This window comes from Monomorium pharaonis, chromosome 9, assembly GCF_013373865.1.
Source record: "Monomorium pharaonis isolate MP-MQ-018 chromosome 9, ASM1337386v2, whole genome shotgun sequence".
NCBI classification, from domain to species: domain Eukaryota; kingdom Metazoa; phylum Arthropoda; class Insecta; order Hymenoptera; family Formicidae; genus Monomorium; species Monomorium pharaonis.
This window is the reverse complement of record NC_050475.1, coordinates 3358210-3375506: the sequence shown is the minus strand read 5'-3', so window position 1 is coordinate 3375506 and position 17297 is coordinate 3358210. Positions and strand designations below refer to the sequence as shown.

The 17297-nt window shown below is 34.9% G+C and overlaps 1 protein-coding gene and 1 long non-coding RNA gene across 3 annotated transcripts; one reads left to right on the top strand and one right to left on the bottom strand.

Annotated features, from left to right (window-relative positions):
* Positions 1-1398: 1398 nt before the first annotated feature.
* On the bottom strand, positions 1399-17236 carry LOC105839026 (thyrotropin-releasing hormone-degrading ectoenzyme). 2 transcript variants are annotated; one of them, XM_036291896.1, is made up of 17 exons: positions 15853-17236; positions 12451-12638; positions 11560-11887; positions 10464-10860; positions 9896-10051; positions 9120-9431; positions 8440-8620; positions 7794-7947; positions 7169-7250; positions 6503-6677; positions 6203-6392; positions 5429-5706; positions 4834-5012; positions 4394-4561; positions 3952-4092; positions 3799-3880; positions 1399-2752 (listed from the first exon to the last, which is right to left on the bottom strand). In XM_036291896.1, the coding sequence occupies exons 1-17, from the start codon at positions 15899-15901 to the stop codon at positions 2588-2590; spliced, it is 3225 nt and encodes a 1074-aa protein (XP_036147789.1). In that variant the 5' UTR covers positions 15902-17236; the 3' UTR covers positions 1399-2587. The 2 variants fall into 2 exon arrangements, with proteins under 2 accessions (XP_036147789.1, XP_036147788.1); XM_036291895.1 differs by having other exon boundaries at positions 12451-12641; positions 15853-15901.
* LOC118647294 lies at positions 7268-8551 on the top strand. Its single transcript, XR_004964603.1, has 3 exons — positions 7268-7368; positions 7858-8034; positions 8432-8551. It is a non-coding gene; the product is annotated as an uncharacterized LOC118647294 (long non-coding RNA).
* Positions 17237-17297: the final 61 nt, after the last annotated feature.

The following is a 17297-nucleotide window of genomic DNA, read 5'->3' as shown; positions in this document are numbered from 1 at the left end:
GTGTAAATAACGAGATGTAGCGATAAGTAAAAGCTATAAAATGATTGAGCCCTTTTTTACAATTTTCAGATAAGATCGATACCTTTCCGAAAAATTGTATGGGGCTTTTTAACACATCGTAACGCTACTAACATGTGTCACATTTTGCAATTTTTTAAAAAATCCTTTGTTATCCGGATATAATAATGTATTCAATCCTTATACGATTGAAGCGATACCGGAAATTTTTTAATCGGGAAATAATGATTGATGAAGTTTGAGAAATAGTTCATGACAAGTTACGCATTCGCTAATTCTTTTTAATGCTAAATTATGTGACTTTTATTAAATTTTATTAAGTTACCTATTTGCAATATTATTTATTAAACTTTATTAAATAATTTATTTATTTATCCTTGTATTATATTATAAAAAGAATAAGTTCTTTGTAAACACATAAAAATTCTTTTGAACACTAGAACATTACTCATATTTTTAAAAAATTAAAATGTCTAAATTTGAATTTCATTAAAGTAACAGTTAAAACATCAATAATGAAAACGATAAAAAAATTATTTTAAAAAACCATAAGAGAAATACATCTGTTTATTTCATTTTCGTTATATGTATATGAGATTCTGAATGTTAATCTTTCGTTATGATATTATGACTATCTCATGATATACGTTTTGCCTTATTACATTATTAGCCATTTAAAATATTCAAGTGATTTATCGCTCGCAAAGTTCTCGCGCTGTTCTTTTTCCATTTGCGATTGATGCTTGACAGAATTATCGAAAATTCGAACACTATTAATTAGCGTTTGGTCACGGTGAAAAGAGGGTAGAATTATCTCAACGCTGACGTACAAAGCACTGAATCGCATTAAATGCATCGAGCGAAATTCAGAGGAAAGGAAAAAGAGCGCTTAAAAGGCATGATCAAATATAACGAACGAGAACGGATCTTTTTGACGTATGAAACGAATACGTTTGAAACGAATGCGAAATTAAAAACCGCGAAATTCGAAATCGCGTCTATTTGTTTGAGATCGCGCGCAAAACGTTAACAATTCGCCATTTTATCGTGCCGATGTGTATTGCGATCGTTTTGGAATGTCGACAATGCGCTCACACGCAACACTGATGATAGTGCGTCTGGTAAAATCGAGTGAATTGTATAAAGACAATAAACGATCGATATCTTTTCCCAAGCGATTAATTGAAGGGGTTATTAACGAAATAAGACGTATCCTTTAAAACGAGGGGCTTCGGAACAAAATATTTCAAATTGCTTTTTTTAACAATTAATATCAACAAAACTGCGTTGTTCCGATTTTTAATTATAAATCCTGTGTATAACAAAAACCAAACTCTAGTAAATTGCAACTGTTGTGTAGTGTAAAATTGTGAACAAATATTCACTTGCAATATAATCCACATGCTTCGTTAGAAGCGGGTACGTCTCGTTTCACAAAAATAATCCCTGCAACGTGTGAGAGACCGGAAAATAAACACATTTTTTGAAGTTCTCGTACACCGAGAAATTTTATTTCCAAACAGATGAATGGCGCCTTCGGCGCCAAGTGCGCTGGATTCGATACGAGAGAATTCTCGCATAACGCAGACATATTAGATGAAAACTGTGCGGCCACAGTTACACGCGGCTGTCCAATTCTTTTAATATCATCTCTGCAGCTTGTCCAAGTGTGAGGATATGTTACTCGATATAAGGTGAAAAAAAAAAACAAAGGCGGCTGTATTTAGCGTTAAACGTACATGTTTGCGAACCGTTCGCGTTACCGTGCGGATACGGCGTAGGAAGAGTCGCATTTAGCGCTAAATGCATTGTAAAAAGTGGGTTGGACGTCGCCGAGGTGTGTGAAATCGGCGTTGTGCAGTTCCGCGATTTTAACTTCGTCTCGAAGGGGTCTGGACAGCACACGCGAGGAGCGAGGTACGGCCTCGCGGTGCCTTTGAGACCTCGACTTTAATCGCCGGGCAGTTTAACTTTCTAACGCCCCGAGTGTCCCAACTGACGATAAATCATCGCTTCCAACCCCTGAACTGCGTATCTGATAGCTTGCGAATATTAAACGCATTTAACGAGTTTAGGCTAAAGACGAGGGAGGAGTAAAAGGACGGTACGGATAGATTATTGTAAACGAGATAACATAGTGCGTTGTAAAACGAGCGTACCGTATAGCAATAGAGCGCCACTTCTCGCGTGAGCGAGAACGGGGAGAGTTTTACGGTAAAACATTGGAATAATAATGGAATAATTACCGTTAGATACGATTATTATGTATATCGTTTGTTAAATATGTACCTACTAAACTGATTATACTAACGACCGTCGTTCTAAGGCTAACACGATATAAGGACGAGATTCTTGTTGCTTGGTTTTGTAATCATGCTTGACAAAAGCATACGGAGAAATAAAAACTTGTTGTCGTAGAAAAGAAAGTTCCCTCCGCAGTTCTTTTCTGCGTGCGAGTGCCGACTGCCACGACGACGAAGGCGAATCGATAGATTTTACAGGGTGCGCGGGGTGGGGACGTAATTTCCTCTTCATCCCGCTCTCTGCACCCGACAGACCTCACAATTATTCATATCGATGCCTCCGTGGAATTGTTCGCGGTTAGCCACTCCTGCACTTCCGGCAAGGATTCCTTTAACCACTTTATCGCGAATTTAGCATGCGCCTCGACCATCGCCATGTTATATCCCACGATCTTTATGCTTTCGAGATTGGACTCGCTGAAAGTCTGAAACTGAAGGATCAAGCAAACGTTAAAACTGCACCAAGTATCGAAAAATTGAGCTATACATATAAATACAGATTTGAAATAGTTTTGTTGGATCATTAAAATAATTATATAAGGCACTGCAAGGTTATAAAAAGTTTCGACATTTTATTAATCTTCTATTCATCTATATAAATAAAAATGTAAATGTTTGTTCGTCATCTAAGATCTCCGTAAGTTTTTCACCGATTGCTTTGAAATTTTGACACAACGTTGCATTCGTAACCGTGAGTGTTGTTATGGGATCTGATTTTGGATATACTTGGTGTTTCAAAAATGATGGCCATAATTTAAGTGTAAAAAATAGTTTTTCATTAATATTATTGAAATTTTGACACATTGAGATGGGGAGAGACGGGGAGAGACCGGGAGAGACGGGGAGAGACCGGAGAGACGGGGAGAGACGAGGAGAAACGGGGAGAGACCGGGAGAGACGGGGAGAGACCGGGAGAGACGGGGAGAGACAGGTAGAGACCGGGAGAGACGGGGTGAGACCGGGAGAGACCGGGAGAGCGGGGAGAGACCAGGAGAGACGGGAGAGACCGAGAGAGGCGAAGAATGTTTCTATTGTGTTTAAATTAAGGTAATAAGAAAAATAAAGATGGCTGTTATTTTATTGAAAAAAAGGAACTTATTTAAAACAGTCTTTTGAATGGATTTCTAAATCCATGTCAGCTTTTAGAAAAAAAAGTCAGAAGTACGTGAATAAATGAATATTAGATTTATTAAAGATAGATAAATGCTTATTCAAAAATAAAATAAAAAGAGCAACAGTAAAGCAAGGCTCTTGAAAGTTAAACAACGAAAGCAAAGAAAGTTTGAAAAAAACAGCATAAGAATAGAGAGCCACAGCAACGCGTGGCAGGGCATAGCTAGTATTCTATATAATTATTTTCCTATTTTATATAATTACTTTGATAGAATTATTGGAGAGTTATTATTAATTATTTTAATGCTCTCTTATTCTAATATAAATTATTGTTTTTCAATACATAATACTAAATCACACTTACATCTTCAAAGTCTTCCTCGCTGATCAAGCCGTTCGTCATCGCCAATGCGAAAGCTTTTAGGATCCGACGAGATTTGGAGAATCTAAACAGACATGAGAGTACATCGTAATCTGCTTACAAGTTCGACGGAGAGATAAGAAAGTTGCAAAGTACCTTGTGACGATAACCTGCCAATTATTTTGGACGAACTTGGAGGCGATTTCCGCAGCGACTGGGTTTTGCGGAAAACTTCTTAAGATCCTTTGCGTCTCGTCCTCGTTGTACATCTTTCCTTCGAGAAGCTCGCTAAGTATCCTAACACAAATTAACATACATTATATATCCGCAGACATACTGTCAAATAATTATATACATTTGTTTTTTCTTTGTAGAAAATTTTTGAAAATTATTAATTACTTAGCAACTTTATTTTTTGATATACAGAAATATTTTTTTATTTAAATTTTATTTAATGCGTTTCGCATTGTTTAATTTTAATATTAAATGTATCCTACTCGAATAGAGAATTAAAATTAATATAAAATATAAAAGATTGATAAAAATTAAATAAGTAATAAGAAATCAATGATATTGTATTACTAACAATTCTACTTACGATTGCAGAATCCATGGCGTCTGAAAGCATCCAAACGCCGATAAAAGACGATTCTTTTCATCTCGATCCGCAGTGGAATTTGCCTTCTCGATGAAGAAATTCCACTCGTTTCGCGTGCCGTATCGAGCAACCATGCAGTACAGTATTTCACGCGCATAAGCTGGTACACTGAAACAATCAAAGTTCCAAAATGAACCGTGAAATCGAAACGAGATTATTGTTTCAAAAGCAGAAATTTTTTCGAAACGCGTGTCTCTCTTGTCGTACAAGAATTGCATTTCCTTTACATTATAAAAATACGTGTTACGGTTAGTATTGTCTATAAGCAAAAATTAATATTAAGTAACCAATTATTAAAATTGTACCACATATCGCCGAAAACTATAATGTAGATAAGAACGAGTCTCGAATGGAATTTTAGATATTTTTGTCGAACTTACATTTCGTCTGCATCTGAATGGTCTCTCAGTTTCTCATAATGAATCCTGGCCCACTCGAGGCATTCCGAGTTCTCAAACGCGCACGCTATCGTAAGAGCGATCAAAGTTAGTCGAGATCCCTCATCGATTTTCCACCCCACGTCCGAGTACAGTTTTGAAGTAAATCTTAATGTAAATTCCTGTAACGGTTTATTCATAAAGTTGCTTAATTTTATTACTATTGAGCCATAATTAAATTATTGTGTTTTTAAGTCAATTTTAACTTGCAAATTTCTTAAATCTTAAACATTTATGCTTGTCACAGGTCTGTTGCTTTATACACAAAAAATAAATATGATAAATAAAAATAGATTTAAATATAAGTTTCTCTTAAATATCTCTTCGACAGTTTTACATATGTTTTTTTATTATAGTGCTAAATATTATATTTACAAACGTATTATTTTTTATAAAATATTTATCTAATAATATATTTTACAAAGCTAATCACTTTCTAAATGTCAATTAAGTATGAATAATTTGTCCAAACTTTTTTTAAATTGATGTTTCATTTTTAACATTTTTTAATTTCTCTTTATAGTTCCTCAAGTGTTACCTGAAACTCGCTAAAACCAGACGTCTCGTAAAGAAGACCGTTTAACTTGAACAGGTGACGCATCAAAGCACCCCAGGGAGCGTAATGCCGTTCTTTCATTTGCATATATTTAATAAAGTCAAAAGCGGTCGCGTATTTCGTCAAGCCGACCGCGGCAAGTCCAAGCGCATCGTCGATGAGCGACGCCCTAGTTTCTGGCGGAAAGGCCTCGTGATTTTCCTCGAAAGCCTTCGTCAGGAGCTTCCAATTTTCCTCGTCATAGTGCACACGATAATAACCTTGAAAGCAATTAATAACGATAGAGCAGACACTTGCATCCCCTTTCGTAATTTTACTTTAAACTCGAGGATATTAAAATTAATGTGTCATTCTCTGGCCAAGAAGTTTTCCGCGTGAATAAAAGTTAAAAGGATTATTTGTCGCAAAATCAGAATTTTGTTATATTTTGCTAAGAATGATTAAGAGAAAAAGAAGGAAACGTTAGAAATAAATAAAAGTAAAAGGCGTATTAGATGATTTTATTAGACAAATAATTCAATTTTGATGTAATTTCCATAATTTTGTTTAAAACAACAAAATTTGGAACTCAATTTTATTTTATCTGTTATTTATAATATTCTATTTTTTAAAAACGTTATCTAGAAAAAATAAATAGTAATTTTATATGTAATAATATAATTTTAAGAAATATTTATGCTAATTTTATTAGAAATGTCTATTTTTCGTAACTGAACGTTAAGGGCATTTTTTAAGAGAAATATTTTTGCAGCCCACCTGTTTTATTCACATTGAACACAACCCAGGAATCATAAGCACCAACATTATGCACTACAATTTCCTCTTCGGAATGCAACCATGTCTTTGTCGGAGATGACCAATCATTGCTTGATTTGTTAATATAGTCGAGCGGCACGTACCACGTCGGTTGAGTGTCAGACGGTGATTGGTCATACGTAAATCTTTGCTGTGCAACAATATAATTGAGGGTAATAAATATTTCATTGCAAATTATAAATGCTCCCCTTTCCCTAGAAGATTAAACATACAATTTAATTCGTAGTATTTAAATCGCACCTGTCGAATGACGGCGGTGCCTTCCTCGTATTTCCTCTGGACGCTGACAATCGGATATCCGCGATGCAAAGTCCAAGAATTCATCGCCTCGGACAACGTGATTTCTATGGGTAAACCTATGGTTTCTTCCGCCATCGCTTCCCAGAAGTCGTTGACGTTTGCTGTCGAATAGTTCCTAAAACAATTTACAAAAGTCTCAGTACAATTTTAATTCAATATGATAATTTTATTTTATTTACAATTAGTGTGCAAAATGGGGGCACTACTACTTGACGCTTCGCGCATGTGTCTATCAAACGAGACGAGATTGTATAGATTTGTACGTTTGTACGACATTGCGATTCAATGCCAGCGAAAATATGTATATCGGTGATAGGTACACTTATGTAACGAGACCGATAAAGAAGCATGAGGAATAATGGCTGGCAGCTCGTGACATTCAACGACTGGCATTACCATAAAGCCGACGGGATAACTCGCTGTAAAGCGCGTCGATTATCGTTTCGACGACTGAATCACGGCGTGCCGCACGAGCGGGCGGGCGGGCGGGCGGCCGAACGAGATGATATTATAAACGTCGATGCTGGGATCACTGCGATTAATGAACGGACCACGACCGGCTCAAAGGTTGAAGGATAAAATGACGATAATGTGATATATACCCACCACCTCGCTATGAATTTCCGGTAGCCGTTCCTAAAGGCGGTATCGTTTATCACGCCATGCAACATGCGAATCAAGCATGCACCTACAAGAAGCAGTCAGAATGCAAAATCACATTATGCAGCGTTACGACAGCGTATATTCGGTACTGCCTTTCGAGTAGAGCTGAGACTATTCGACAATATTTCACGTGCTCTCACAAGGTAAAAAAAAAATGTACTGGTTCAGATACTTATCGAATATTTAATTTTAAAAGTTGGAAAAAGCGAGAGGTCAAAAAATATCAAAAATGGATACAAACTTTCAATTTGCTGTAAAATTAGATGTTAAAGCATACAAAGCAAATTTTAGGTAATTTGTATAAATAATACATATTAATGTTTTGTGTATTTGTAATAATATTCTACTATTTATTCATATCATTTGCGGATATATTTATTATTGTGTAAGAAATATTAAAGTCGAATAGTCACAACTCCACTTCCAAGTGTTGATATGCAACCAATATTGAAAATAAAATATTAATGCCAATAGTATTCACTAACGTTTAATATCAGGAGCAAGATATTGATACTCGGAAGTATCATAAGCATTGCTCGAAATAATTGATTTAATAGACGATTTTTACCTTTTTTGTGTCGAGCATTGTCATCCGAGAAATCCAGATAGGCAGGATTGACGTTTGATTGCAGAGGCTTTGAAACGGTGTAACTATCTTCTTCCATGGCATCCCATTGTACGTTAGCGAGAAAGGCAAGATTGGAGCCCAGTGATGAGTCTATCTGAAAATAGAATCTCATAAAAACTTTGCTTTCCTCGGTTTGGAAAAGTGCTGTCCTTATTCAAGCACTGTCAATTATTTTAAAAAGGTAATAAACTAAAAATCAAATTAAAAGGAAAAACAAAGAAGTCAACTTTCTTTAAATATTTATGTAAAATTAAGAAGTAAACAATTACGGAAATAAATTAAAAATTCTTTTCTTACATAAAGAATTTTACTTCTTTATACATTTCAAAATAAAACATTTTATTGTTTTAATACGTAAATTATATGATTATCTTAAAATTTCGCAAGTTGTGTAAACCAAATTCTTTTTTATTTAATTACTTGTATTATCTTTTCAAAATAATTAATGTAAAATTCAATATTAACTTTAAAAGCACATAATTTTAATATAATTTAACATATATTTTAGCACAAAATATTGTTTGTCGGATGTCGGTATGCACTTTTAGAGTTAATGGATGTTGCAAATATTATTCCAGTTATGTGCCTTCTCGATCATCGCGTGTCGCAAGTGAAGAGTGGTGCCTTCAAGTAGCCAAACGTCCGTCCAGTTCTTCATGTTCACGACGCCGCCCAACCATTGTTCTCCTATCAGGCTTATCAGAGCGCTTAACGCGTCCGTCTTTGTGACCATGGGAGATCGATCCGCGGCGTAGAAGAGCGATTGCCTTGAAAACAATTTAACCTGATATAACGCGACATCGAACGTAGAGCGATCGTAGAGTATAATGGATAAGTCTGGCAAAACATTTGTACTCAGTCGCGGTTTTTTTTAACATAACTTGCAAGTGTATTTTAATAATTTAACAATTTAAAAAGATTTTCTCTTTAAAAAAGACAATGAATTTTTGTATAAATAAATATAAAAATATATTTTAAAAATATTTTAGCTTAAATAAGAATCTTTAATAGATTCTTTCAAAATTTTATTCGGTTAACAGATTTTGTTAGATTTGGAAATTGTTTATATTTTATTATCATTACATTTTAAATTAGAGATTTGCTTTAAAACAAAAACCACTTAAAATTAGTTCTAAAAATTAGTTTTGATAAAAATAAAGTTTTTCTATCATCTCTCTGAGTCTGAAGTTTATAAGAAAATTAGTAATTTTCTTCAGCGAAATAGCTTTGAAATTTTGTAAATGAAATAATGGTGATCTCTCTTACTTTAATGATATCAATCCCAGGTTTCCGGCATTATCGACGATTTGCGACGGTAATGCAAAGATATCCAATTTCGGTAGCGGATAAGGCATCGAGAATATATCGTTAAAACGTACAACAATTTGGTCAAGTTTGTCGAGAAGGTAAATTCCTCGGGATCGCCTCTTCGGATCGCCCCAGAAAGTCACTCCTGTCGTGTTATCAAGTCCCGTTTTCGTCTCGCCTAATGACCCGATCTCGCCCATTACGAAAGCTAGATTGTAAGGCGACAACAATGGAGTATCGCTGAAGATGTCGATTACCCGATCATCCGATCTTTAAAGATACAAATCACCTATTGATCACTTCTTCAATACATAAAAATCATGTAAAAATTACATAGGAAGAAAAATCTAAAAAAATAATGACACTGTAAAAATTTTATTATAATTAAGGATTTTTTTATCAAAATATAAATTCCACCGGTGCAATTATTACTTAATACAATTTATAATTTCGACGTATTTTAAATTGTAAATGAGAAAGGATCGAATTACAAATTGATTAAAGTAAAATTTGATGGCACGGTTTATTTAAGATCAGGACTGGATAAGAATTTCAAATTTGTCTATTTTTACTTCACATACGTTTTTTAAAACTCTGTTTCTTCACTTGAAGAAACACAGTTGAAAAAACAAATGGTAAAACTGGACAGTTTTACTATTCCAAACTGATATAGTCTTCCAACAATAAGCACGTAAAGATTGACACAGATGCAGTTAACAGCATAAAATACTCACATGTCTTTGGAAATATTAACAGGCATGTTCGTTAGGACTTTTGTTTCACGCGGACGTATCACGGACACCGAGAAGATAGCCTTGAGATTCACATCATCGAAAAGAGGCAAAAGATGTGAAGCTCCCATAGGTTTCAACCGCGTCCCGATTACCGGTCTATCAAAATTAGATGTAAAATTCGAAAATTTATCAAAGCATGATTCCATTAAGCAGGCATTTTTTAAATGCTTAGGTTAAAGACACAAACTCTAGCAATAATGTTTGAAGAAATTTTCTTTAATGTACATTAATCAAATCAATATTAAACTTCCAAAAGTAAAAAGTTTTAATATAAAACAGGAACAAAAATGATATAAGGACATATTTTTTAATAATTTTATATATTATTCAAAAATATCAATAATACATTTCTAACAGCTTTCGAATAATTTTTGTCATTTTCAAAAAATTTGACTTATGGTTCTATGAATAGCTATATCTGTTACAAGATAATGTTTTAATTCTAGTGCAATCAGCAATTAGTTAATTGCTTTTTTTCCTTGCTACAATCACACGGAAAAAAACTCACCTTCCTTCACGGGACTCGTTGAAGCCTGCGGAATAAATCGCTTTGCCATCAAGCAAAATCTCGTAATCGATCTCCAAGCTGTACGTTCCTGAGCTCACGGCGACGGCCGGATATATCACATGTAATCCGTTATTAGCATCCACCTCGTATCGTTCGATCTTCACGTCGGTTACGTTTCTATCGCCGGAAGTGACCGTAGTCGATTCAGATTCTGTCGTCGTGTTCGCGGATTCCGTGGTCTTCTCATCGGGCATCGACAAGCTTTCACTTGTCGAGGAAGCAGTTTCGTTTCCCGAGACGGTCGCATTTCCCGGAGGATGTTCCGTAACAACTGTTTCCTGATTTTCCAATTGCGAAGACGACGTGACGGCAGAGGCCAAAATGGTAGTCGCATTGTCTGCACCGAACAGACCGGCATTAGACGCACAATCGATTACGTAACTCTTTTCCAGGAGTAAACGAAAGTTTTAAGCAAATTCAAAAGCACGAATCTTTAATCACGGTAATGTCCTTTATTCAGACCAAAGAATGAGACAAAATTAAACCAACTCAGTTACGTAAATTTAAAAAACGGTAAGAATTAAGTTATTTCTCTTTTTATTTTAGAATTTATCGCCAAGATTTACGCAATTGACCACCTGCACGCTATTGTACGAGATATTGGCACAGGTGTATACTAGTCGCGCATAATTCGCTACCAAGAATCTGTTGCTTTGTTAAATCGTACATTAACCCGCTGCCTCGTAATGACGGGCAATTCGCGGTGCGTGATTATAATCCAAATGAAACAAGCACGAGTCGCGCTCGTGGCACAGATTACGATCCAAATCTGGCAAAACACTGGTCTCGGTTACACCTGACAGCTACACAGTTAGATTTTTATTTTAAAAGTCGTTAAAGGCAACTACTTAGTCATTACATAAGTCGAATTTAAATCGAATGATTAAGTTGAGTGATCGGAACGCGATCGATTTTCCTCTTAATTCTTTGTCGACCGAAGTATAAATTTTTTTTAATTAGAATCTAAGAGAGCAAAAAGTGATTTTGATAAGGAAAAGTGACGGATCGAGAATCTATGCATTTTCGAAGGAAATACCAGAGTTCTCTTGGCCGCCCGTATCATCCTCGGCGCGTCTCCTACGCCTCCTTTTTGCTCGCGCGCCGTTCTCTTCCATGAGCGACAGCTTGTAACGCGTCACCGTGATGTTTCTCGCATTTAGAGACAATTTATCTAATGGGGTTGTGTCGTCTACACGAAATTCGATGACGGTTTGCCCCTTCAGCTTCGATGTCGCGTTGACGTCGTTCGACAGCGTCAATTCAAGATTATATCTCAAAGGATGAACGTAAGGCGATATCGAGGCAACAACGACATCGTCCCCTTCCTCCACCTCGTTCTCAATAAGAGCTAATGGATCGTATATCTAATTAACAGAGAGCGCAGAGCTTGAGAAAGATTATTATTAATACTTATTAAGAGGATGCTAAACTGCCCATCAAACTTGATCGAGGTCGATCCTCAATCTGTTCTGAACTAACGAATACCATTCATTTTTACGTATAAGCTACATAATTTGTATTTTAAAGCGAATATTTTTATGAACAAGAATAAACGAATGATTCTACATTATCGACATCGATCAAGTTTGACGGGCAGTTTAGCATCCTCTTAAAGAAAGAGAAAGATGTTCTATTCCATTATTTTTCAAGCTGTAAAATGTAAAATGGCACTGACTCATTAATTAAAATTTAATGCTAATGACGGTAATTTTAAAATAACAATATTTTTGTCTAAATGAATAATTTTAAATACATAATTTTAATCCATAAGTCATCAAAAAATAGATGTACAAATAAACAAATGTTTTATTTTATAATTTTAATTTTTCTTATCTCAAAAGTAATGAGTTTAAAATTGCAATGATAAAATATTAAACGCCAGTATGATATTAATGACAAGTATTAATCGTTACGACAGATCACTCACTTTCCTTTTGGGCATCGTGCCGAGATTCCAACCGATCAGACCGGCGACGACCACAACGATCACGAACAGGACAATGAAGGAGAGGATCTTTTTGTACGTTAAAAACCAACCGCCTTTTCGTTCATGGACAATTTCCTCGCAAGGCGGAGGTAACGCAGTGTTACCCTCATATGTCTGCATCATGCAGTCAGCTGAAAGTATTAAAGGCGCGACAAAAAGATGCGCACATTTAGTGTCGCATTCAATATTGCTACTTATTGTTCCCTTCCAACAGGTTGTAACACTTTTTAAATTGATCGTCAGTTGTGCCGATCAAGTAACGAGCCACTTGACAAGTAAATATTACAAGTTATTAAATATTATTAATCTAAGTAGCATTTAATCATTTTTAACTATTTTTTTCTTTTAATGGGATATTTTCCTTTCAAAGAGCTTGAGAGAAATCGATAACGTAAAGTGCCTGCATTTTTCTTTAATTTTATGTGTTAAAAGAACAAGGATTAAAATATTTTATATTATATATATCCTCAAAACTGTTTTGTTTATTTAAAGATTTGTACTTTAAATAATAAATTTCTTTGAATATTAAAGCAGTCGGAATTTCTTATAATTTCTTATTTAAAAAGTATTACAAAATTACAAAAATAAACAAAGACTAAATAAATAAAATAAACATTTTAATAAGCAAACACAAATTTATAAAAAGCTCGGTAATGCAAAGCAATAAATAATAAGGTAATAAGGTCAATACATCAAGCCAAGAAAAATTATCCTAATATATTATAATTTATTAAATAACAAAAAATATATATAATCATTAACTTGTAATATATATCATTTTAATAAAATAAAGATATTTATAGATGTTAAAGAAACTTTAAAATTAATCTCAGACTATGTAAAAATGAAAAATTCCTTTTTTTTTCTTCGATTATATGTCTCTCTGCTATAAATACCTTTTACTTAGCAGACATTTATTTTCTCAGAAATCTAACAAGTTATCGTAATTAGACCAGCAATTTCCAGTTTACAATCAATCAAATCATAGAATCTTAGTGTAATTAAGATAATAGTCTCGCGAAAATTATAGAGAGGCTTGTAAACAACGCTAACAATCGATGAATCGGAGCGATCGAGTCGCATACTTGATCTTCCGTATACAACAATTTGTCAAAGCAAATCGCAATTATCTGTAAGCGCATCCATCGCGATGAATTTTGCGTTAGCAGTGTAACGTTAGAAAAACGCGGAATACGTGCGGATGATGTCATCGAAATTGGTTTCCCGTGATGCGAGAATCCGCGATGGGCCCGTGAACACGGCAAGAGGACGCGGTTTCAAGGTTCCGCTCGTGCACCTCACGCCGACTACGTATCAACTCCCAGCATTCGCGTAATCACCGTCGCGCCGATAACGCTCGTATCGTTGCCGTTCGCACGGCATTAGCGGCGATAGTTTGCATTGATTTTTATACCGGGCGTAATTTCTAACAAGGCACGTTTGTTACAAAAACAGGCGTGACTATTAATAAGACGCTGTTACATTCAACATAAAAATGCAACTGAAGTTGCTGCACTGCACTTCATCAAATACTTATGATGTTGTAATGTGTCAACAGTGAGAATCAAATATAAATTCGCATTGTCAGAAACTGAGGAAGAAAATATTATTTGTATCTACAAATTAAAATTTAAAGTATTATCTTAATTTAGAATTTTAGTTTGTCTTTATGTAATAAAATGCATTACTTATGCAATTTGTTAGGAATTTAAAGTTCGATGATGTGATTGAGATGGAGCACACTGGAAGCTGCTACGTTAAAATTCCTTTTAAATTAAGATTAACAATTATTTGCAGACCTCAATTAATTAATTATTCTCTCTTTGCTCTAAATATTTTTATCATTTATTCAGAAATTCTCTGTTGTTATGTTTGGTTGCGGTACGATGTTAAATCATCTTTCTCATTACACCATGTGAACGTGACTGTCACATAAACGTCAATATCTTAATGTTGTGTTCAAGATAAAAAGATGTACCAAGAAAAGTTGCGGTACATTCTTTGAATTCTGATTAGATGCCAATGTAACTCAAGTACTCAGTTACATCTAAATAAACTTTCTTTAATTATATGTCGATACAATTGTTAGTACAATTTGAAAGTAGATAATGAAACTGATAAAATTTCATGTTAAACGAGAAAAGATCAAGTATTCACATTCTTTAACTTATATATATTTCTTTGTAAAATAAAATTATGTAATATTTCAATCGGCAAAAATCACATTACAACTTAATCTTCAATAAAATTGAAATTGAATTTTCTTTGCAATCATGAAAAATGTTGATAAAAATTCGCGCATTAATACTAATAACGAGGATATAACGAGTGAATATTCAAGGTAACCTCCAAGTTAGCAACGCATATGTAACGCGGACAGATAGCATCAGTAATAACATAATTAATGTACGGGAGAGTTATTTCGAAATACTCAAAATTAATGTGACACCACTTCGACGTTCGTGCATATACATATTTTTAAAAAATGATATTTATTCCAAGAGACACGTTTTGTTGAATTTACAATGATTTAACGCGTTGAATACAACAAGCTTGTCTGAATATAAGTGATTGAGTTATTTAACAGAGAGTCGCCTTTATTTTTTAACTGACTGAGCTAATTAACAATAACGTACATCATATTACTTGCTTACTAATGTTTTATTTGTAATTTAATAAAGTAAATAAATTATAATTATTGTTACTAAATAAATATTAAATAATTAAAATTAATTTTTACGAGTTTTGCGTTGCATATAATAGAAAATTGAAAACCGTATTCTCAAAATCTCCCACGCTTATATTAAAATCCAAATAAATTAATTCGATTGAAGTTGTTACAAACAATTCACAAATAAAACATTAAAATAAAAATTAATTTGAAAAGCAAAAAAAATTGTTTCTCCAAGTATTATCTAAGATATGTAAATAATGTTTGAATGATAAATGTAACCGATACCGAAATGACGAAACAATCAGAGTAATATATGAAATGTAAAATAAATTAATGATGCCCATAAATATATTATATATAATTTCCCAATAAGAAAAATTAACTTTAAACAAAAGAATATTTATAATAAAACTACATTTTCTAAAATTTTTTTCTAAAAATGATGATCAACATAATAGATTATTTTAGTTTTCCGCTTTCATATTTGACATTAATTTAATAATATTTTTGGGCAATTTTAAATTAATTATGTTAATTTTCAAAACTAAAAAAAAGATGTTAAAAATATATTTTTAATACAAAAGGTTAGAATTTTAAGTGTAATTATTCCATTAACACGAATTTAGAATCAATGACAGACATAAATAAAAACAGCTGTTATCACTTACAATTTCGCTGTCCATAGGACTGCCAACTACTAACAGATCCTCGTCGCATGATTCCAATTTGAAAAAAATAATACGAAAAGTATTCTTAAAAGGTACAGCAACGAAAGTGTGCAAAAGTGCGAGAAGGCGGCTTTGGAGAACGAATGCGTATCCGATGCGGAAACAAAATCGCGAGTACGGCGGCGCACAGGTGACGCAGGTACAACTGCAATTAGCCGTTCTACCTTGCGATGCCGTGTGTGGATGTTGGCCGAGAAACACTCGCAGGTGCCCCCCACTTATGCTCTCCGTTCGTCAGCTCTCCGTGTCGTTTTCAATCGTTCGTTTCACTCCTTATCCTTATGTGCTTCTCTAATTCACGATTAGAGTTGCTATCGAAACTTTTCCGCGCGCATTCCTCTTGCCTTTCTCTTTTGTCGCGACACGTGAACCGAAGTCCTGTGATAACCACAGTATCTGAAGAATAGCGCGACATGGTCTTTTTCTTTGATCCTCGCGAAATCGTGACGCGATAGCTAAAAGAAAACGGTTAAACAGAAGGTTGAATAAAAGAAAGCTCGAGTAAAGTCATGTTCAAGAAAATTTTATTATTTTTGGCAGGCATCTTTGTTATAAAGAGAACACTTAGTTGCAACTAGAACAACAAATTAAAATATAATTGCTAAATTTTTTATTTTAATTTATACACTTTTTATTATTTTGAGCATCCTAACGTAGCACGTTCTTTAGAAATGTTTCCACCTATCTCTTCAAGATATAAAAGTGCTGTGTCGAATATTTAACAAAATTTAAATTAAGTCATCCCCGTCACTTTTTGCATTAGTATTAGCAATGCAAAACGTTTCCCAAATTCCTCATTTAATTTTTCCATAAATATAAAAGATATCGAAGAAAAAATTGAATTCGTAGCCGTCACACCGCAGCTTGGAACTGACCCAGTTATTGCGCGAGAAGCGCGCGAGAGAAGAATTCGCGAACAAAATAGTCCATCAAGTCCAATTAAGGCGACGTGGTATCGTGGTCCAAGTGCACATTGGGCTTGGTCCGGGGTCGGTACCAGGAGCCGGCATGCAAATCGCCGGCACGTGTCATCCGTGCTGTGGCGACGCAATACAGACAAGTTATGCACGGTGACACGGAGTGTCTAAAGGGGAGCACAATGGCGCCAAGGTCCTTGCAACAGACGATGCCCGAGAGACGCACTTTGTTCCCCATTTGATTTGGCCGACACCCGGCGTGATTCGGGCCCGCAGATTGGCCGTTGACGTCGTCGTCTCTTCGTCGCGTCCGGCTTGACTCTCCCGTCGCGATTAGGCTCCCCTTCAGCGCGACAACGGCCGCGATCGCCAGATTGAATAATGGATGGACGATCCGCCGATTTGCCCTAAGTGGACCTGAATTCGATTCCCCCGAGGTATGTTACATCATGTTACGCGGGGCTGGCA

Bases quoted from the DNA above. Each gene is read 5' to 3' on its own strand.
- LOC105839026 (XM_036291895.1), bottom strand. From the start codon at position 15,901: ATGCGACGAGGATCTGTTAGTAGTTGGCAGTCCTATGGACAGCGAAAT. The intron at 7,948-8,439 runs GCACATAACTGG...TTCTATTTTCAG, and splicing joins GACACGCGATGATCGAGAAG to ATAGACTCATCACTGGGCTC. The intron at 2,753-3,798 runs GTAAGTGTGATT...TTGATCCTTCAG, and splicing joins GCGAGGAAGACTTTGAAGAT to TTTCAGACTTTCAGCGAGTC.